The sequence below is a fragment of the Peromyscus californicus genome, unplaced genomic scaffold, assembly GCF_007827085.1.
Source record: "Peromyscus californicus insignis strain IS unplaced genomic scaffold, ASM782708v3 Scaffold_4__1_contigs__length_199733344, whole genome shotgun sequence".
Classification (NCBI taxonomy): domain Eukaryota; kingdom Metazoa; phylum Chordata; class Mammalia; order Rodentia; family Cricetidae; genus Peromyscus; species Peromyscus californicus.
Genome location: NW_026294562.1, coordinates 189,498,999 through 189,521,978, shown reverse-complemented (window position 1 = coordinate 189,521,978; position 22,980 = coordinate 189,498,999). Strand labels below are relative to the sequence as shown.

Here is a 22,980-nt window from a genome sequence, read left to right as displayed (position 1 = left end):
CCTTTGTAATATCAGAATTACATAGCTATGTTTTGAGTGGTATTATAAATATTTCATTCCATGTAATTTATTTTTAGATGAAATATACATTATGCAATAACATTTATTTTTTCTGACTTTATTCACGTTGTTTTCTTTTATACAATGACTAGAAAATATCAATACATTCTGGAATTCTTGCAATATAATTCATTCTATAGGCTGTCACATTTCACTGTCTCTCATGGGCCAATGTCACATCATTGTGAATGTTTCATTTTCTATAGAACTTGATGGTTCTCCTTGCAACTTATGTATGCTCTGAGGTATTGTGCAGTCTCACAGTATCATAAATGGAAAGTAACTAGTCTTGTCAAATTTTAAGGATGAGATCTGTTTAAGTGGACAGACTGGTCTTGAACACCTGAGCTTAAAAGACCTTTTGTTTCAGTCTCTCAGTAGTCCCATCAATTAAAGGCTTCTTCCTCCACTGCACACTGTAAATATTTGTCAGTATTTTTTTGAGCATAAGGAAAGCAGTTTCATATTCACAAGGAAATTATGTCAAATCACACAATGGACTTCCGGAATCTGGCATTCAGAATTATTTTCTTATCAGAAACTACAACTGGAATTCTGGGAAATTCCTCTCTAATTTTCTACTATCTGGTCCTTTACTGCAGAAAATGCATATTAAAGTCCACAGATTTGATTCTCATGCACCTATTGACAGCCAATGCCTTGATCATTCTTTCTGAAGGAGTGCCCCAAACAATGGCAGCTTTTGGATTTAAGCATTTTTTGGACGATTTTGGATGTAAGCTCCTGTTGTACTTTCAAGGATTTGGTAGGAGTGTGTCCTTTGGCACCACCTGCCTCCTGAGTGTCTTTCAGGCAATGACCATTAGCCCCAGTAAATTCTGTTGGAAGAATCATAAATTCAAATTTGAAAAGAAAATTGGCTGCTACATTTTCCTCCTCTGGATGACATACATGTTCATAAATTCCATTCATTTTGCATACAAACAGGTCGTCAAGTATAGACACAACAACATGACCAGAAAATGGGATTTTGAATACTGCCGCAGTGCAGGGATGGGTGACATGGGTAGCTCAATTTATTCAGCATTGGTGGTGTTCCCTGAGATCTTCTTTTCTGTTCTCATGACCTGGTCCAGTGGATCCATGATTGTCATTCTCTACAGACATAAGAAGAGGGTTCAACACATCCGCAGCACTCATGGTTCCATCAGAAACTCCCCTGAATCCAGAGTCACCCAGAACATTCTGATCCTAGTGTCTACCTTCCTGGCTTTTTATACCCTTTCCTCCATCTTAAGAGGCTACATGGCTCTTTCTTATAATCAAAATCGGTGGCTAATATACTTCAAAGCCCTCATTTCTCTCTTTTTTCCATCTTTTGTACCCTTCCTTCTCCTACATCATTACTCTATTGTATCCAAGCTTTGTTTTTTCCGGATAAGGAATCAAAATCCTTTAATCTCTTTTTAACATTGGAAACAATATGTTTTGCTTGATATCCAGTTTTTCTCCTATGTCACACTTAAAAGGCCAATGCAGAAAGTTATGTAGGTAGTTTGCTTTTTTTTTTTGATTACCTGAAATGAATATGACCATTTTGTCAGCTGGCTGAATCAGCAGACTAATGAGCCAATCCTATTCTGTGAGGCCCATGGTAGTCTCAACTTGCAGCTGTGAGACTTCTGCATTTGCCACCTGATGTGTAGAGGAGTCGGCATAGTGCTCACAACAAACATGCCCTCCTTGTGGTTTCATTTTCTCAGGGAACCATGGCTGCTTGGAGAATCCATCGCCAGTCTGTTTACTTTAATCTATCTGCATGAATACTGAAATAGTGCCTGGCCATGAACTTGTTATCCCGGACCAACGACCCATCACATCTGCTCTAGCCGGCACCAATACCAGAAAAAATAGGATTAGTATCTTTTTCCTTGTACAAAAATCAATTCAAAATGACTGAAGGTCTTTCTGTAATCCTGAATTTTGTATGTTAGTGTTTTATTGAGAATTTTAGTATCCTCAGGGAAATTGATTTTTCTCCTTCCTTTGCCTTTGCTCTGTCTTTACCTCCTACGGCATCAGTGTAATGCTCTTTTCACCAAAAGAGTTTGGAAAAATTTAATATAGCAATGATAGAAATCAATTTTTTTGGTTTCTCAAATAAACTGAAATTGGAACTACTATTTGACCCAGATATCCCACTCCTGGGAACATACCCAGAGAACTCCATATCATATCCTAGAGACAACTGTACACCCACATTCATTGCTGCTCTATTTACTCTGACAAGGAAATGGGTCCATGTCCATGTACATAAACAAATAAATTGATAATTAAATTTTTCATATTCAAATGGTATATTATTTGACAACATTGAAAGGGGAAATCATGAAATGTGTAGGAAAATTGATGGACTTATATGGGTAATATTCAGCCAGGTCACACATCCCAAAATGAACATAAAAAATCATGTTTTCCATCATTTGTAGATCTTATCCAATAATGTGTACAAGTACATATGCAAATGGGTATGAGTATAACTTCAGTATAAGATTTAGGAAGGAGAACTGGACAGGTAGTATTAGGTGATGACCTGATAAAAGGATCCAGGATTTATGAAAGAGGATATAAAGATAATTATTTTTCTATTTTCTTTTTTTCTATTTTTTACTTTGTAAATTTTTTTCAATATTTCTGGTGAAAGAGTCATAAAATTCAATTATCAGTGGCAGTGTAAAACCATAAGCAATGATTAATGTCTTTTATGACTATTCTAACTGTATCAAAGTTCAGTGAAATGTACAGAATTTTTCCACAAGCAAGTGTTGCTATCTTTGGTTATTACATTGTTGCCCTTTAACGCATTTATTTGTGAATTTATTGCAATAAACTGGTGTTAGTTGAAAATGAAACAGTATCAAAATCTTTCCAAAGATGCAGGAATTGTTCCACATATAGCCATCAGTAAATGTAAGGCACAGATGGACTCAAAGTCAGAAATGACATGATAATGATATTATATGCCAGAAAAACATCTTTGTTTTTCTTTTGGAACATATTATTGAAAATGGATTGTACTCTCATGTAATATATCCTTATTATAGTTTTATTTCCCTCAATATTTCCCAACTCCTTCCACCTTCCATTCCATGTAGATCCACTCCCTTTCTGTCATTAGGAAAGAACAGACTTCTAAGACACCACAACAAAACATAAAAAATAAAATATAACCAGATAAAACCATCACGTAGAATTTGGCCATGGCAAACTAACAAAGGATACAACCCAAGAGAAGGCACAAGAAACTTAGACCCACTCTTTCACATAACATGAATTACATAAAAACAGTTAACTGAAAGTTGTAACATTTTGTTTCAGGCTCTGTGAATTCTTATGAGATTTACTTATTTAATTTAGAGGGCCTTTTATTCTTGGTGTCATCCATCCCTTCTGGTTTTTATGCCTTTCCAGTCTCCTCTTCCATGGATTCCATAATTTCTGAAAAGCAGGATCAAATTAGACAGTCCACTTGCCAGACCAGATTTCAGAAATGTTTTAAAAATATCCTCCATTATAACTACCATAGAGTGTCTAGGGATCATAACTTGACATAAGACAGGCTTCATACTATGAACCTAAACTTAAGTGTTAGGACCCAAGAATCTTATATTTAAAATAGGCACATGATTACTGACCACCACCAGTTACGTTTAATCTTCAGAAGTGTACTGTAGTTAGGGAATGACCTGAAAAACAAGGCGTTTCTTTTTTAGCTATATTTATAAAAGGAACAGATTTGGGGAAAGATAAAGTCATGTGGAGGGAAAAATGAACACAATAAAATGAAGGGAAATGGGTAAGACAAGACAAGAGTGGACATGAGTTGATGAAAGATTTTCCAAAAACAATGACAAAGACTCTATGTGTCAAGAGTATATACTAGTGCCATAGAGGAGTTGTAAATGCCCAAAACTTGAGCCACAAGGCATTTGGAGTAGAATATGGAGGACATAGAGGATCATCTAAGATATTTGAGTTGGACTGAGGCAGAGAACAAGAGAATGGAAGACACAGATGATTGAAAATTGTCTAAAGGTTATGAAGGTCACTACAAAGGAGTTTAAACTAATGAAAACACCTACTCCCCCAATGAGTTTTTAGGGTGGAAAATGGATGCCGTAGAGACTAGTGACATATGCTGATATGTAGTGAATTTATAACAGTCACTATGGTAGAAAGATGGTGGATCTAGACAGTGCTTTTTCAATGGCCCCACAAAGTATCTATTCCTTTTCTGACCCAAGATATATGTCTATAGTACAAACCACTCATCATATCTGAGAGGGTATATGACACAAATACCACATTATCTGTATCCATGTCCTATGAATGCCCAGTTTTAGATGGTAATAGCTATCAACATGCCTAGATGTCTTCCAGATGCTGAGATGGTGGATGTAGAGCTATGGATTGAAATGTTTGAGCCTGTCTTTGGAAGGGTACATGCATGATGAGACTCACTGTTTGTGTAATTATTTTGCTATAATAAAGAAGATCTAACATCATAGGGGTCCATGCTATGCTGAAATCTCCCCATGTGGGAAACAGTGACTGACAGTCCAGATGGAAAGAAGCAGTCAAACTATTGCTGTGATTTGTCCACTTTACCAAAAGCGTTTTTGAGATTCAATAGAACCCAAATGAGAACACACATCTCATTCTTCATATAAATTAAAAAGAAACCCTAAAATTCATGTGAGGCACAACAGACCTAAACAGAAAAAACAATCTTGAACTGAAAAACAATGCTAGGGGAATTACTATTACAGATATTAAGAAATATTACAGATACAATAAAAAATTTGTTGCTGACATAAATACACATATGTAGAACAATGGGACAAATTTGAAATATAACATGAGGACACATAATTAAGCCAGTTAATATTAAAGAGTATGCCAAAGTGTTAGGTGGAGGAAAGATAACATCTACAACAAATGGTTTAGGAAATTTGAATTTCTAAATTGGAAGAATGAAGTGAAACCTGTACTTATCACATTGCTCAAAAACTAACTCCAAAAGGAACAAAGACTTCAAAGTGAAATTTAAATACCGAAACTGCTAGAGAAAATATAGGCAAGACCCTGCATGGCACAGGTGTAGGAATGGATTTTCCTTTTTTCATCTAATAAATTTTTTTCATTCATTGTTTTACATATCAACCACAGATCACCCTCTGATCCCTCCTTCCACTTACCCCTAGTTTCCCCCCTGAACCACTCCACAGACCCTACTCCAAAAGGGTAAAGCCTCCCATGGGGAGTCAGTACATTCAGTTGAGGCAGGACCAAGGCCCTCCCCAGTGCATCAAGGCTGATCCAGGCATCTGAATCATAGCTAATGTACTCCAGAGAGCCAGCTCATGCAATGGGGAAAGATCCTGATCCTACTGCCAGGGCACCCTCAGACAGACCAAGCTACACACCTATCTCCTGTATGCAGAGGACCTAGACCAGTCCCATGCATGTACCACAGCTATTGGTCTTAAGATCATGAGTTCCTACCAGCTTGGTTCAGTTGTTTCTAGATTTCCTCATCATGATCTTGACCCCCATTATATATTATGTATAACCCCAATATACAAATTATATCTATCTATCTATCTATCTATCTATCTATCTATCTATCTATCTATTTATCTATATCTTATATAAACACTCTTCCCTGTCTTTGACTGGAATCTCAAGGCTCAGCCTGTTGGTTGGCTGTAGTTCTCTGCATCTGGTTCCATCAGTTATTGGATGAAGGCTCTATGACAGGGTATTTACCAGTCTGATTAGCAGTATAGGCCAGTTCAGGCAAACTCTCTACTATTACTAGCTGTCTGATCTGGGTTCAACCGTGTGGATTCTTGGGAATTTCTCTAGCACCAGGTTTTTCCCTTACCCCATTATGTTTCCCTGTATCTATCAAGACATCTCTTTCATTGCTCTCCCACACCATCACACCCCCATCTTGACTATCCCATTCACTCATGTTCTCATCACACTTCCCCTCCTCTCTATTGCTTGCCTCATCCCCAGTTTACTCATGGAGATATCCTCTGTTGCCCCTTTTCAAGGTGATTGATATGCCCCTCTTAGGGTCCTCCTTGTTTCCTAGCTACTCTAGATCTGTTGGTTGTTGTCTGATTATCCTATGCTTTATATTTAGTATCCACTTACGAGTGAGTACATACCATGTTTGTCTTTCTGAGTCTGAGTCTCTTCAATAAGGATAATATTTTCTAGTGCCATCTGTTTACCTGCAAACTTCATGATGTCATTATTTTTTTATTCTGAGTAATACTCCATTGTGTATAAGTACCACATTTCCTTTATTCATTCTTCGCTTGAGGGGCATTACAAATAATGATGCTATGTACATAGTTGAGCAAGTGCCCTTGTGGTAGGATTGAGTATTCTTTGGGTATATGCCAGAGAGTGGTATCATTGAGTCTTGAGGTAGATTGATTCCCAATTTTCTGAGAAACTGCCATACTGATTTCCAAAATTACTGTACGTGTTTGCACTTCCATCAACATTGGAGGAGTGTATCCCTTGCTCCATATTCTCTCTAATATTAACTGTCATCAGTGATTTTGATCTTAGCCATTCTGACAGGTGTAAAATGGTATCTCAGAGGCATTTTGATTTGCAGTTTCTTGATGACTAAGGATGTTGAACAATTCCTTAATTGTCTTTTGCTCATTTGAGATTCTTCTATTGAGAATTCTCTGTTTAGCTCCGTATCTCATTTTTTCATTGAATTGTTTGATATTTTTATGTCTAGTTTCTTGAGTTCTTTATATATTTTGGAGATGAGCCCTCTGTCAGTTATGGGGTTAGTGAAGATCTTTTCCCATTCTGTATGCTGTCATTTTGTCTTATTTACTGTGTCCTTTGCATTACAGAAGCTTCTCAGTTTCAGGAGGTCACATCCATTAATTGGTCTTCTCAATATCTGTGCTACTGGTGTTATATTTGGGAAGTGGTCTCCTGTACAAATGTATTCTAGGCTAATTTGAACTTTCTTTTGTATCAGGTATGGTGTAGCTTGATTTATGTTTAGGTCTTTGATCGACTTTGACTTAAGTTTTGTGCATGGCAATAGATATGGATCTATTTGCAATTTTGTATATATGTACATACAGTTATGCTAGCACCATTTGTTTAAGATGCTTTCTTTTTTCATTGTACAGTTTCGGCTTCTGTGTCAAAAATCCATTCATAGTTATGTGGGTTAATGTCAGGTTCTTCAATTTGATTCCATTTGCCTTCATGTCAGATTTTATGTCAACACCAAGCCCTTTTTATTACTATTGCTCTATAGTAGAGCTTGAATTCAGGGATAGTGATGCCTCCAGAAGTTTTATTTATTTATTTATTTATTTATTTTAAAGGATTCTTTTACCTTAGTTTTTTTTTGTTTTTTTAAAGTGTTGTTGTGTAAATTTATTTCAAGATCTGTGAAAAATTGTTTTGGGATTTTGATGAGGATTGCATGGAATCTGTATGTGGTCAATTTTAGAGAAGTTTCCATGGGGTGCTGAGTAGAATGTTTACTCTTTCGTGTTTGGGTGTAATGTTCTGTAGATATCTATTAGGTTCATTTGATTCATAACATAACATCTATTATTTGCCTGTTAACTTTCTGTCTGTCAGACCTATCCATTGGTAAGAATGGGATGTTGATACCTCCTACTATTAGAGTGTGTGGTTTGATTTGCAACTTAAACTTTAGTATTTTTTCTTTTACATATGAAAGTGCCCTTCTACTTGGGGCATAAATGTTCAGAGTTGATGAATTTTTGATACATCATCTTGATATATTTTTCTTGTGATGAATATGTAATGTCCTTCTTGATTTATTTTGATTAATTTTATTTTGAAGTCCATTTTGTTCAGTATTAGGATAGCTACACCAGCCTGCTTTTTAAATCCATTTGATTGGAACATCTAGAAAGCATTTTCTTTTTAGGACTCCCATTTGTTCACAAATTAGGGAAAACAATATATTTTTCTTATTAATTATAATTGTTTTAGATAATTTTATATATATATATATATATATATATATATATATATATATATACAGTCAAGAAAATCTTTATTTCCTGTCTTTTCACATCTTATATCCCGTTCTCTGCCAAGCATTAAAGTTGTGTATGCTTCCTAAGTACTGGGATTAAAGGTGTGTGCCATTACTGCCTGGCTCTGTTTCTCTCCTAGACTGAATCTATATCATATATTCCAGGATGACTTTGAACTCTCAGAGGTTCATAAGTATCTCTGCCTGGTGAGTGCTAGGATAAAAGGTGTGTGCCACCACTGTCTGGCATCCATGTTTAATCTAGTGGCTTGTTCTGTTCTCTAATCTTCAGGCACACTTTATTAGGGTAAAATATATCACCACAGACATGTGCACAGGTATGGAGAGCCATGTTGATAGAGGGTTGCCCTGAGGGCCTAATGTGTATAGAGTCAACTCAGCTTCTTCTCTACAACCAGGAATATGCTTGGCAGAGTTAGTAGTGAACTTGGGTCAGAAGTTAGAGCAGCTCTAGCTTCTAATCCTGAGAACACAACTCTTAGCACCCTAGAGGGCAATGGTAATCATTGCAAGTCCACTGTGTGCTTGATCTCTGATGTCCTTGAGATATCCCATGTCTCCATGTGCAACATTGCCTAAATCAGCATCCCACTGACTTTGTCTCATGATATGACAGTTTCTCCTTCTTTACCTTACTACCATTCATTGTCTTCATTTCTCCATTCAGAAAAACTACAGATGTGATGTACTTTTTAATAAACGTGTTTGACATGAGACATATCTTTTGTAAAATCGCCTTGCCTCAAACATTATTTTTCTCGTCCTCCTGTCACCTTATCTTCTGACCCCCTGGTCCTCTCTCTCAAGAGTCTGACACTGATGAATGATTTGCTGGTCTAATTCTCATGGGAACATACAGGAAAACATACACATACACAGAAGCAAATTCACACAAGAAATAAATGACATACTTCTCATCCTTTTTTAAAATACTGTATGAAATTTTTATATCATGATCCATAATTGGTTTTATCATGCTTTTATTAAATGTTTTGGAAACTTCATACCGGTATACAATGAAATACATTTCTGTATATACCCTCTATTGGTTCATTCCAATCCTTCTTATATCCCTATTTATATTGCCAATCCCTAAAATCTGATCATTCTTTTTGATAGCCTATAAGTCTAGTTAGTACTTCCTAAACAAGCATGAGTGTAGGATCATCCACTAATTGTAGGAAACCTACCAGTGACTACAAACTCCAGAGAGAAGGATTCCCCTTATTCAGCAGCTGTCAACTGCCAATAGCTCATCAGTGAGGCATTGGACCTGAAGGACTTCTGCCACATATATGCATAGAATTAAAACTAGAATTATAACTAGACTAAAGACCTCTGTATATAGATCATGAATTTAAAACTTTACATCTATGACCAAGGTCACAGTTGCAGTTGTCTTACCAAGGATACTAACACAAAAGACCCTAAGAAAACACTTTAATTGCTTTACTTGCCAGGTATGCTGATAAAAGGCTATGTCTCAGAGTTTGTCGCTCTGGGCTCTGTACCCCCAACCTCTGTTCTCAGATCTTGGATTCTTGGCTTACCTTGGTAATGTCTCTGCTCTTTATCATCTATTCTAAGAATGTGCTGTGATCTTGAGAGTATTGAACATTTTCTCAGCATTGCAAGGAGTCTTCTGTTAGAAATGTATGGATAGTCAGACAAGAAAGGAGCTAATAATGAGAGCTGAAAAGATGTAGAGAAGCAGTAGAACAAAGAGAGATGAGCAAAGCTTACTTAAAACAATAAAATGGATAGACTGAAAGAGCATGGTGTCCATAGATTTATTCATATCCTCAGGTAAGTAGAGTTTTCTAGCTGTTTGTAGGATCTTCCTTGCACATCGGGAAAAAGCTTTTGGGCCAGGACACTAAAAGGTTTGGTTAGTGAAGGGGGTCAGGAAGTCCCACTTATGGCTGAATAGCCATTGGTCCCAGATGACTTCTGGGAGACGAAGTGTCAGATTTCTTTGAGTATTCAACCTTTAAGAGGCTAAGAATGCTTCCATATGTGTCCCTGAATTAGGCACATACTAGATTCAGTAAGTAGACTCAGTGTTTGTTTTGAAGACATGAGATTTGGAGAGAAAGCTGGTGGAGGGTATGAAAAGTAAAACTGAAAAGAGATAATAGGCTTGCACCAGCCTAAAACTTATACACATCTATGAAATACTCAAAGAAATATTTAAGTAATAAATTTTATATATCTTTTTTAAACTAATTTGATTTGTGCTCAAGAAGTCAGTGAAGCCTCTATTCAGGAGACCAAGAAAGTTCACTAGCTTTCTTTGAAGCAGATCTCAAAGTTTCTAATGCCATCCACAGGAGACTTAGTCTGTTTTGAGATATCATGAAATCTCAACACCTTCCTAAAAACACTTTGCCTCTGTGGAGATAATAATAAGAAACTCTTAAGTGTCTTTGTTAATGAGCATCTGGAAAAGTTTCATGAATTATTTTGTCTTCCAAAGCCAACACTGTCATTGTCACTGCAGAGGAAATGAAAATTGGAGTTCTGGAGGGAGGTGAGGTCACAGATCTCTCCCTCAGGTTTGAGCTGACTCTCTTGTAATTACTTCTTAAGAGTCAGGATCAGCAATTACCCCACCATCCTGCAGATGATGAAGCCTGGTGAGTACTTTGTATTTCAGATGGAGTGGAAGATCCACCAAAAGGGCAAGACCTGCTTAAGTGCTCATGTCTGGTAATGGGATTCTGTTGTAGAACCAGGTCTGTGGAACAGAGAGAGAAGGCACAGGCCTAATTCATTAACTAAAGAGTGACTGAGAAATACAGAAGTGTTCCTAACCTTGTGCCCCTCCTTGTTGGTTCTTACTGCAATGTAAGGTCCCCACCAAGAGTGACTGTGGGTGGAAAGGGATAATGTAGGACATCTGCAAAGGTGCTGAAGGACAACTGTAATAAATCAAAGTGATTGCTTACCTTCCATGAGTGTTGATTATCTTTGAAGTATTATTATTATGAATGAGCTTGTCATGATTTTGTGCCCATAGTGGACAATAAAATGGAAATATAGGAAGCACACAACCCTGGGAATGTTGCAAATATGAATATGATTCTGGAGTAAAAAATTATTCTTATGTTACACTACATTTATCATCTGGTTATACAGGCAGTAGTAAGTTTGTGTTGAATGGCTAGTGGTAAAAAAAACTGGTTTGAAAACTCTCTTGAACTTGGAAAGGTAACATGGAATGGAATGTAGATGTAACTATTGAGCAATGACACCCAGGACCATATTAATTCCAAGACAATCAACACAGTATGGAGGGTAGGGTGAATTTTCACATTGACTTTTGCAATAGTCCTTCAGCACCCTCACACATGGCCTGTGTTACCCTGCTATACCTACAGTCACCCAGTGTGAAACATATTACAGTAAGAACCACAGAGACCAGCACAAGTTTAGGAACACTTCTGTATTTCTCAGTCACATCTAAGTTAGGGAATTATTTTTCTGTCTTGTGTTTCTGTTCCACGGATCAGTTTTTACCCCTTATTTCCATTTTCAGTTATCTCCCCTGTATTAGTCTTACTCTAATGGTAAGTAGAACTTGATACCATGCCTTTCCTCGATGCTCATTGTTGTTGCTAATAAAACAAAGGGCTTTGTGATTTGCAGTCGTGGGATTTACCACTTGGCTTCTTGTTATCCACACTAGTGCTATATCACATTGGACAATATTTAAGGAATCACATTTTTCTGATTATACTTTACAATCTAACATACACTCTATGAGTCTTAAATCATCATGAATTTCATTATAATAGATAATTCAGTATAACCATATTAAAATAATCCAGTTGTTGAGGTGCATAACTTTTTATCTCATCATTTGTAAGGTTATGGGTAAGAAGGTCTCTGCGAATTTAAGAGCAACATGATCTACATGGTGAGTTCCAGGATAGGCAGAGCTATATAATGGCACCCTGACTTAAAAACAAAGACAACAACAAATTATTAGCAAATACATGCAGAATTTTAAGTCAATTGTTTTAGTCACTTAGTTTTCTTCTCATGCAAATGTTTGTTATTCACATGTTAGTATATCACATTCATTTGGTACAGAGTAAAAGTAATAGTAATTCCTCATTAGTTACCACTATAGTCTTTATCTCTGTAGTAATAGCAATGCATATTTCCTATGGAATCATAAACTCCTAGTGTATCTCATACTTGTAAAATTAAACTGAGAGTTGGGGCAGTTTTCCATTATGTCTAACACTCAGAGCACTGTATTTAATTACATCTTGAAAGTCTTATTTGCACTTTGCATTTACCTGTAGAGGGAATGCTCATGTTGAAGTAGAAACTTAATTTTAAAAAGATGTATTTAAGTTTTATTTTCATATTGTGTGTAGGAATATTTTTCTTGCATGCATATGTGGGCAATATGGGAATTCGGTGCCTACAGTGGCCATAAGAGTGTCAGTATCCACTGGACCTGGAATTACAGTTAATTATGAGCCACGAAGTGGATGCTGGAGACCAAACCAAGGTTGTCAACCACAGCAGCAAGCATTCTTTAATACTGAGCCATCTTCCTATTCCCCTCAAATGAAAACTTTCACCAAGAAGCGTACAGTTACATATCAACAAATGAAAATATCAGATTGGGAACCTAAACTGTAAATGTGTTTGAGAACATCTCTCATGGCTTGGTGATCACAGACTGAGGTGATTGTGTTTGTGTCACATGTACATTTCCTTCCTGTATCCATGCTACCTTCAAACAGCTGTTGGATTTAAGGAGTCATTTATCCTCAGTGTTTCTATGGTCTTGGCATGACAGTGTCTACATTATTCAGTTAGAAAAATCAAGGAAGGTGTCAAACTTACAAGATCGCAGTGACTCATCAATTGTCACTGCTATCTGGAATTATATGTACTTAACTCATAAAAAAATATTTGTCCTTATATGCTCAATTCTTAACAGATAAACTTAGTGACTATTTACTACTGAGAATATTGGACTTCATTAGATGTGACCTGTATCTTCTATGTCTTCATGTGCAGAATACTGTGGCTTTGAAGGCAAACATTCATTACTATAATTGGGCAGAGTGACCTTACAGATTTGTGCATAGGAATGGTCTCATACAGTGGTTGTCATTGGTCATTATTTCTTTTCTTTAACATTTCTTCTTACTTCAATACACTTAATGCAGGTGGAACCTGAAATAATCAATTGTCTTAGATGTGGTACAGATATTTCTTGGTCATGTCATTCAAGGAGTCTCCAAGATTATAACTGGTCTTAGGATGAAGCATCTTGCTGATGTTTGTAATTTTTCTGTCGTCACAGATGCAGCAGGGTAGGTCCATTGTTATCAATTTCTTAGAAATGTGTCTAGTATCTCAGCAAGGAAAAATGTCAGTTATGTTGAACTTTGAAAAGCATCCATTTATTTATTCATGTGTCTACTGTTGAACATTTTGTATCCTAAAATGTCAAATTTCATGTGTATATGATCTTCATATGAAGCAGCAAAAGCATGTATAAAGAGCATGTTTGTGATACTGTTCTGACTGACATTGGAATGAATTATATGAGTCTGTATCAATGTTAACAAATATCAGATGGTGTTTGTTGGAATATTGTAATCAAAAACTGACTCCATGACTTTCAAGCACAGATGTCATCTCCCATTAAAGAAACAAACTGAAACAACACTCATTTTCTTCTTTTGTTTGTGATTCATACTGTTTCACTTCAAGGACTAAAATTCATGGCTATAAAGGTTATACATTTTTTTTTAAATGTTTTCCTTTTTTTTTTTTTTTTTGGTTTTTCGAGACAGGGTTTCTCTGTGTAGCTTTGCGCCTTTCCTGGATCTTGCGCTGTAGACCAGGCTGGCCTCGAACTCACAGAGATCCGCCTGCCTCTGCCTCCCGAGTGCTGGGATTAAAGGCGTGAGCCACCACCGCCCGGCAAGGTTATACATTTTACAGCAATTTCCCAAGTGAAAAATACTGGGAAACCAGTAGTTGTAGAAAAAAACAATAGTGTAAGATTTTCAATATTCTCCATGCATATAGAAATCTGTTATGTGTCTACTGATTAATTGAAAATGGGTTTTTACTGAGCATATGTGGATAATGTGCAGGTGATGGTCTAAGAATATTACTGGATTGTAAACTCCAAATTTCTTCAGTGACACAAAGAAATTTACTTTGACTGTTGTGAGGGTTAGCATAGGTGTGTATGTTCTCCAGAGATGCATGTATTTGAATGCCTGGACTATATGGAGTGGCATTGTTGGAGTAGGGGTGGCCTTGTTGGAGGAAGAGTATCAGTGTGGAGTTGGGCTTTGAGGTTTTATATTCTCAAGCTATACCAATTGTGGGACTCAGTTCACTTTCCATTGCCTGTGGCTTAAGATGTAGAACTTTCAATTGCTTTTCTAGGTCCATATCAGTTGGCACATTGCCATATTTTGTGCAATGAAGATAATGGACTAATCCTCTTAAACTGTAAGGCAGTCTCAATGAAATATTTTTGTTATGAGAATTGTGGTCAAGGGCTCTCTTCACAGCAATAGAAATCCTGACTAAGACAGAAAGGACTATTAGTGATTGGGGTATTGTTGTAATATGGCCCACCATGTTTTTGTTATAGTAATACAGACTTTGGGAATATGGACTAGAAAGTCAGTTAAATGCTTTAAGTGAGGAAAATGGGCGATGCTAGTAGGAACATGGAAGACAGTAGTGCTAAGGATGATCTGAAAAGTGGGGGCCTGACTCAAGAGTGTTTAAAGGGGAAGCATGTTAGTATTTGTCCTAGATATTGTTCTTGTGATATTTTGGTGAAGAATGTGGGTGATCTTTGCCCTTGCCAGAAAAGTTTGCATGAGACTAAAATGAAGAATTTTTGGATTAAGTCCATTGGCAAAGGAATTCTCAAAACAGTCTAGTATTGACTGTCTTGTATCTATTAGAGTTCACTCCTATGCAGATTTATAAAGAAAAGGAGCAAGCTGAGCAAGGAAAATACAAAATGTGCAATTTAAGGAGAAAAAGAGCATCAGGATGTGGAATGGAGCTAAGTCCTGTGTTCAAGGAGATAAACAGATTAAGAAGGGTAATAATGGGAAAGATGACCTCAGGGCAAGATCCCTCTCAGGTCAATTTCCAACTCTTACAACATAAGTGAAAAAGCCCTAGAGCCAGGTGTGGTTGTGCCCACCATTAATCCAAGGATTCTAAAGGCAGATATTTCTGGATCTCTGAGTTTGTGGCCAGCCTGGTCTACAGAGCATGTTTCATATTAGCCAAGCTAAGGGAATGAAGGAAACCATTAAAAAAAGAAAGTTGTTGAAGATGCAATTGAAAGATTTCTGACTTCAAGGCCAGCCTGTTATGCAGAGGAAGTTTAAGGACATCTGAGATTAGGAGTGAAGGAAATCGTTGGAAAATAGAAAGCTGGTGAAGTTTCAATCAAACAAGGTGTATATTTTCCATCCTCAGAAAGCAGCAGAACTTGGCAGCTAAGAACATGTGGCTCTGGCGTTGGAGTCAAGCATAGAAGATGGTGGATATGGACTAGAAAGCTGCTGAGGCCAATCACATTAAATGTATGTGCTAGCCTTGATGCCTGGAGAGAACATTGTGTAAAGCTGTGAAGGTGAATCCTGGATTTCTCTGGTGACCCTATATGTTATAGATGCCAGAGCTGTGGTATACCTGCCCAGCAGTGCTGCTAAGGGGCAGTGGAAACACCCTGGGACAGAGAGTGATTTGTAGTCAATAATGCTGAAAGAAGTTGGAGATCTAAAAGCATTTTGACATGGAGATGAAGGATTTGATATTGGCCCATGAGGTTTTTGAATCTTGTTCTCATCCAATATCTCAATATCCTCCTTATTCTCCACTGTTCCAGTGTATGTTAGAAGCATGTGATCTGTTTTTGATTTTAATTATATAGGAGATTACAGTTAAGCAACTGCATGAATCTCAGTAGAGAATTTTAACTTCGGACTTTAAAACATTGTTGAGACTCTGATAGACTATGAGGACTCTTGAAGTTGGACTGAGTGCATTTTGCATTATATTGTGGTTATAAGACAATGGGAGCCATGCCGTGGAGTTTAGTGGTTTGAATAAGTATGACACCCATAGATTAATGTTTTGAATATTTGGCCTAAAGTGTGGCATTATTAGGAGGTGTGGTGTTGCTGGAGTAGGAGTGGCCTAGATGGAGGTATGTGTGATTATGTGGGTTGATGTTTGAGGTCTGTTTCATGGGTTGAGACTATTCCCATTGTGGGAGTAAGTTCACTTCCTGATACTGCAGATCAAGATGTAGAACTCTCTTCAGCATTTACAGCAGCATTTTTGCCATTTTGCAGTGTTTGTAATTAGACTGAGGGGCATTGACAGACTAACAGTTCTTAGTTTGTCTCAAGTCAAAGCTTGGTATTTTCATCCTTTTTCCTTAATTTTTTTTCATGTTTTGTATTTTATTTTATTTTAATTAGCTTAGATGTAGCTAGTTTCTTTAAGGCTTTTCACATTTAGTGTTTTAGTTGACATAATCATTTTTCTGCTCCTATTCTAGCTTATCTCTTGCATGCATATCATTTTTTCTATTCTAATATCATGTCTGTTTTCTTACCTTCTCCATCCTCTCTCAAAGGGACTACTTTTCTCTTATTGGCCTTCTTCTAGTTTATTAGCTCAACATACAATTACCCCACAAAAACACATATTTCTAACACCTATAAATAATGAAATCACATTGGGACAGAATGTGTGGTAGTGATCTTTTTGGGCCTGTCTCACCCACTTTTGAAATACTTTTGTTTTCTACTCTAGCCATTCCACAGAGCATTCTACAGTACCAATGCTTTGAGATGGGGAAAGTACTAGTATGTTGTAGTTCTTAAGATCTCAGCCCATGTCCCCATTTTGTTTTAACTCCTTCAGATCCCAAGACTCATAGACAATTTTGTTCCAGTTCTTGATTGCTCAGCTGACTGTCATTGCATGGCTGATGATTGTCAGGAGCACTGGTCCTTTCCTGTGACTGCATTGTTCAGCCTGGTACTGATTCACAGCTGCTTCTACCTAGTTCTTCATGGAGATCTCACCCTAATTAAGAGCCTTTTATTTACCATCTCCTACATGAGTAGCATATGGTGTGCTGAGAACTAACTCTGACTTTACTGAACTGATAGATTCTCTGACCCACTGCCTTTTTTCCTATGATTTCCACTCTGAGACTAAAGATTGGTACATGATTTTTCAAAATACTGTTTCCATAGAGACCCTGAACATTTCTCCATTATCTATCATTCATCATATATTGTCTTCCTTGCCATTTATGGTAGCATTTTAGCCTTACTTCAAGATATTGTACACTGGGTCAAATGTCATCATATCAGACATTCCCATCCCTCTACCAGCCCTGACATGCTTGTGCTAACATGTATGTCTATGTGGTATGATTTCCTAATGTCATGTCTTAACAAGATGTAAGTTGTCACTTAAAGCACAGTTCTAATGCATATTGTGCTTTCAATATTTTTTTTTCTCTAAGTCTGTTGCAGGATAAAGACCCAGCGTTCACTCAGCATGACAAAAGTCCAAATTGTGAGTCTGAATTAAGTGGACTTGGTTACTACATGGAGAGAAAACATCTTACAGTGAAGCCTCAAATTCATTTTACAGGGAACATTTAAAGGCAAACATACCAGGACAAGTATATTCTTGTTGGCATTTTGCAGGGGTTGGTAGGGAGTAAAGCAATCAAGCAGATTAAAAGAAGCTAAAACATGTCATTATTTGGGGCATTTCAACACTCAGTTTGTAGAAAAGGGAGAATTAGTTTCAGGTTAAACCAAAGGTGGCTCTCCCTGCGTCAAGATGAAAGAACCTTTGTAATGTCAGAAGAACATAGCTATGTTCTGAATGGTATCATAAATCTCTCATTCCACATAATTAATTTTTAGATGAAATATGCATTATGCTACAATATATTTATTTTTCTAGACTTTATTGATGTTTTCTTTTATGCCATGACTAGAAAATATCAATATATTCTGGAAATCTTGCAATATATTTCGTTCTATGAGCTGTCATTTTTCACTGTCTCTCATGGGCCAATGTCACATCATTGTGAATGTTTCATTTTCTATAAAACTTGATGTTTCTTCTTCCAACTTATGTACACTCTAAGGTATTGTGCATGTCTCACAATATCATACATGGAAAGTAACTAGTCTTATCAAATTTTAAGGATGAGATGTTTAAGTGGTCAGACTGGCCTTGAACTCCTGAGCATAAAAGACCTTTTGTTTCAGTCTCTCAGTAGTCCCATCAATTAAAGGCTTCTTCCTCCACTGCAGACTGTAAATACTTGTCAGTATTTATTTGAGCAGAAGAATAGCAGTTCCATCTTCATAAGGAAATCATGCCAAATCACACAATGGACTTCTGGATTCTGGCATTCAGAATTATTTTCTTATTAGAATCTACAACTGTAATTCTGGGAAATGTCTCTCTAATTTTCTACTATCTGTTCTTTTACTGCAGAAAATGCATATTAAAACCCACAGATTTGATTCTCATGCACCTATTGACAGCCAATGCCTTGATGGTTCTTTCTGATGGAGTGCCCCAAACAATGGCAGTTTTTGGATTTAAACATTTCTTGGATAGCTTTGGATGCCAGCTCCTATTGTACTTGCAAGGATTTGGTAGGAGTGCTTCCATTGGCATCACAAGCCTCCTGAGTGTCTTTCAGGTCTTGACCATTATCCCCAGTAATTCCTGTTGGAAGGATCATAAATTGAAATTTGAAAAGAACATTGGCTACTACATTTTCCTCTTCTGGATCATGTACATGTTCAGAAATTCCATTCATTTTGTATACATACTTGCCAACAAGTATACAAACAATGTGATCAGAATATGGGATTTTGAATACACCGCAGTATAGTGAGGGGTGAAATTGGTGGTTCAATTTATGCAGCATTGGTGGTGTGCCCCGTGGTCTTCTTTTCTGTGCTCATGACCTGGTCTAGTGGATCCATGATTGTTATTCTTTACAGACATAAACAGAGGGTAAAACACATCCGCAGCACTCAGGGTTCCATCAGAAACTTCCCTGAATCTAGGGTCACCCAGATCATTCTGATCCTTGTGTCTACCTTTCTAGCTTTTTGTACTCTCTCCTCCATTTTAAGAGGCTACATCGCTCTTTTGTATAATCAAAATTGGTGGCTAATGAACTTCAGAGCCCTCACTTCTCTCTTTTTTCCATCTTTTGTACCCTTTCTTCTCCTATATCATTACTCTATTGTATTCAAGCTTTGTTTGTTCCGGATAAGGAATAAAAATCATTTAATCTTATTTTAACATTGGAAACAATATGTTTTGCTTGATATTCAGTTTTTCTCCTCTGTCACACTGAAAATGTCAATGCAGAAAAATTATGTAGGTAGTACATTTTTTAAGATTAGCTGAAATGAATATGAGCATTTTGTCAGCTGTTTAAATAAGCAACCTACATGAACCAATGCTATTCTGTGAGGCCCATGGTAGTCTTCAACTTGAAGCTGTGAGACTCTTCTATTTGCTACCTGATGTGCAAAGGAGCCACCATAAGACTCACAACCAAAATGTCTTCCTTGTGGTTTCATTCTCTTAGGGAATCATGTGCTGTGGATATCACTCTGTATGCTGTGAATGTTTTGTTCTGATTGGTTAATAAATAAAATGCTGGGAAACCAATCCCCAGCTCTCATCAAACCTAGAGGTGAGTGTCTCTGTTCATCCCCATTGAGCCATGCCTCTAGGACCCATTCCTGGGCCCTAACCATTTCCCCAGGAACACCCACCCAACTTGGCTAAAGTTGCCAGACAGAAGGCAGGGCTCCTGTGGGTAGGCCCCTCCCTCACCAAGACCCCACAGCAGACTCTGCAATCTACATGCCCTGCCCTCATACCCATCTGCAGGAGACCCCAGCCACTTCCTGATTCTTGGAAACCAACCCCCAGCTCTATTTGGACCTACAGGTGAGTGACTGTTTATATCCAGTGAGTCTTGCCCCTAGGACCCATCCCTGGGTCCCAGTCATTACCTAGGAATGCCCCCCAACTTGGCCCCAGTTGCCAGCCAGCAGGCAGGGTTCCTATGTGAAGACTCCTCCCTCACCAAGACCCCACAGCAGACCCTACAATCTACATGCCCTTCCCCCATACCCATCTGAAGGATACCCCAGCCACTTCCTGAAGCTTGGAAACCAGCCTGCAGCTCTCATTGGGCATAGAACTCTCATCGAGGCTAGACAGAAATCTCTCATTGGACAAAGAGCTGTCTTTGGACAAAGAGTAACCTCAGGAGACCGGGAATCTGCCATCTCTCATTGGACTAAGAGAGGCTTCCTGAAACATAGAATCTGTCAGCTCTGACTGGACCAAGAGCCCCTATAAGACCAAGAGTTGATCAGGGAGTCATAGAATCAACTTGCTTGGGTTGACCGAAGAGAAGCTCCCTGAGACATAGAAACTGCCTGTTCCAATTAGACCAAGAGCTAAGATAGGACCCAGACAGGCACCCTGAGACACAGACACAACAAGCACAGAGTGGACCAACAGCAACTCGCTCAGACACAGGCCCCTCTTATACCCATTAGAGGAGGAGATGGGCAGATGTCAAGCCAGAAGTACATACAACAACATAAAGAACAATACAGCATCACCAGAACCTAGCCCTCCTCCAACAGCAAGACCTGAACATCACAAGGTAGAAAAAGCAGAAGAAAGTGACCTTAAGAATAGCATCATGAGCCGGATGGTGGTGGCGCACGCCTTTAATCCCAGCACTCGGGAGGCAGAGCCAGGCGGATCTCTGTGAGTTTGAGACCAGCCTGGACTACCAAGTGAGTTCCAGGAAAGGCGCAAAGCTACGCAGAGAAACCCTGTCTCGAAAAACCAAAAAAAAAAAAAAAAAAAAAAGAATAGCATCATGAAAGATGCTAGACGCCTTTCAAGAAAAAATGACGAATGAATTTGAGGAAAAGACAAACAAAAAAGTGGAAGAAATCAATAAAGAAATTGAGGAAAAGACAAACAAAAAAGTGGAAAAATCAATAAAGAAATTGAGGAAAAGAAATAAAAAGTGGAAGAAATCAATAAATGCATCAAAGAAAATTATGAAAAAGCAATTAAATAGGTGAGGGGAACAATTCAAGACCTGAAAAGGGAAATAGAAACAATGAAAAAGACACAAACAGAGGGAATGCTGGAAATAGAAAATCTGAGTAAACAAACAGGAAACACAGATGCAAGCATAACCAACAGAATACAAGAGATGGAAGAGAGAATCTCTGGTGTAGAGGATACAATAGAGGAAATAGATTCATTAGTCAAAGAAAATACCAAAGCCAAAAAAAGTCATAACACAAAATGTCCAAGAAATCTAGGACACCATGAAAAGGCCAAACCTAAGAATAATAGGGATAGAGGAAGCAGACAAATACCAATTCAACAGCACAGAAAATATTCAACAAGACCATAGAAGATAAATTTCCCAACTTAATGAGGGGAATACCTATGAAGATACAAGAAGCATATAGAACACCACACAGACTAGACCCCCCAAAAAGTCTCCATGCCACGTAATAATTAAACAACAAAACCTACAGAATAAAGAAAGAATATTAAGAGCAGCAAAGGAAAAATGCCAAGTGACTTATAAAGGCAAACCTATCAGAATAACACCCAGTTTCTCAATGGAGACTTTGAAAGCCAGAAGGACCTGGACAGATGTAATGCAGACAATAAGAGACCATGGATGCCAGCCTAGACTAATATATCCAGCAAAACTTTCAATCATCATAGATGGAGTGAACAAGATATTCCAAGACAAAAATCAGATTTAAACAATACCTAACCACAAATCTAGAAAGCCCTAGAAGGAAAATTCCAACCTAAGGAAGTCAGATACACCCACAACAACACAGGCAATAGATAACCCAACAGCAGTAAACCCCAAAGAAGAGAAGTACACACACTACCACGAAAATACCTCAGGAACTAACAATCACTGGTCATTAATATCCCTTAATATCAATGGATTTAATTCACCTATAAAAAGACACAGGCTAACAGAATGGATACAAAAGCAGGACCAATCTTTCAGCTGCATACAAGAAACACACCTCAATTTCAAAGATAGGCACTACCTAAGAATAAAAGCCTGGGAAAAGACTTACAATCAAATGGTCTTAAGAAACAAGCGGGTGTAGCCATCCTGATATCCAGCAAAATAGACTTCAAACTAAAATAAATCAAAAGAGATCAAGAAGGGCATTACATACTCATCATATGAAAGATCCACCAAGATGAAGTTTCAATTCTGAACATTTACACCCCAAACACAACGGCACCCACATATGTAAAAGAGACATTACTAAAGCTTAAACCACATATAAAACCCCACACATTAATAGTGGGAGACTTCAACACCCCACTTTCACCACTGGACAGATCTCCCAAATCAAAACTTAACAGAGAAATAAAGGACTTAACTGATGTCATGACTCAAATGGACTTAATCAATATCTACAGAACATTCCATCCTAACAAAAAAGAATATACCTTCTTCTCAGCACCCTGTGGAACCTTCTCTAAAATCTACCACATACTTGGCCACAAAACAAATCTCAACAGATATAAAAAAATTGGAGTAACCTCCTATATTCTATCAGACCACCATGGTTTAAAGTTAGATTTAAACAACAACAAAAATTACAGAAAGCCTACAATGTCAT

The 22,980-nt window shown here is 37.6% G+C and overlaps 1 protein-coding gene across 1 annotated transcript; it reads left to right on the top strand.

The window, feature by feature from the left end:
* Positions 1–555: 555 nt before the first annotated feature.
* LOC128124245 (vomeronasal type-1 receptor 4-like) lies at positions 556–1,491 on the top strand. Its single transcript, XM_052760423.1, has one exon. The coding sequence runs from the start codon at positions 556–558 to the stop codon at positions 1,489–1,491; it is 936 nt and encodes a 311-aa protein (XP_052616383.1).
* The last annotated feature ends 21,489 nt before the right edge of the window (positions 1,492–22,980 follow it).

Coding starts and splice junctions, on each gene's coding strand:
- LOC128124245 (XM_052760423.1), top strand. CDS start 556: ATGGACTTCCGGAATCTGGCATTCAGAATTATTTTCTTATCAGAAACT.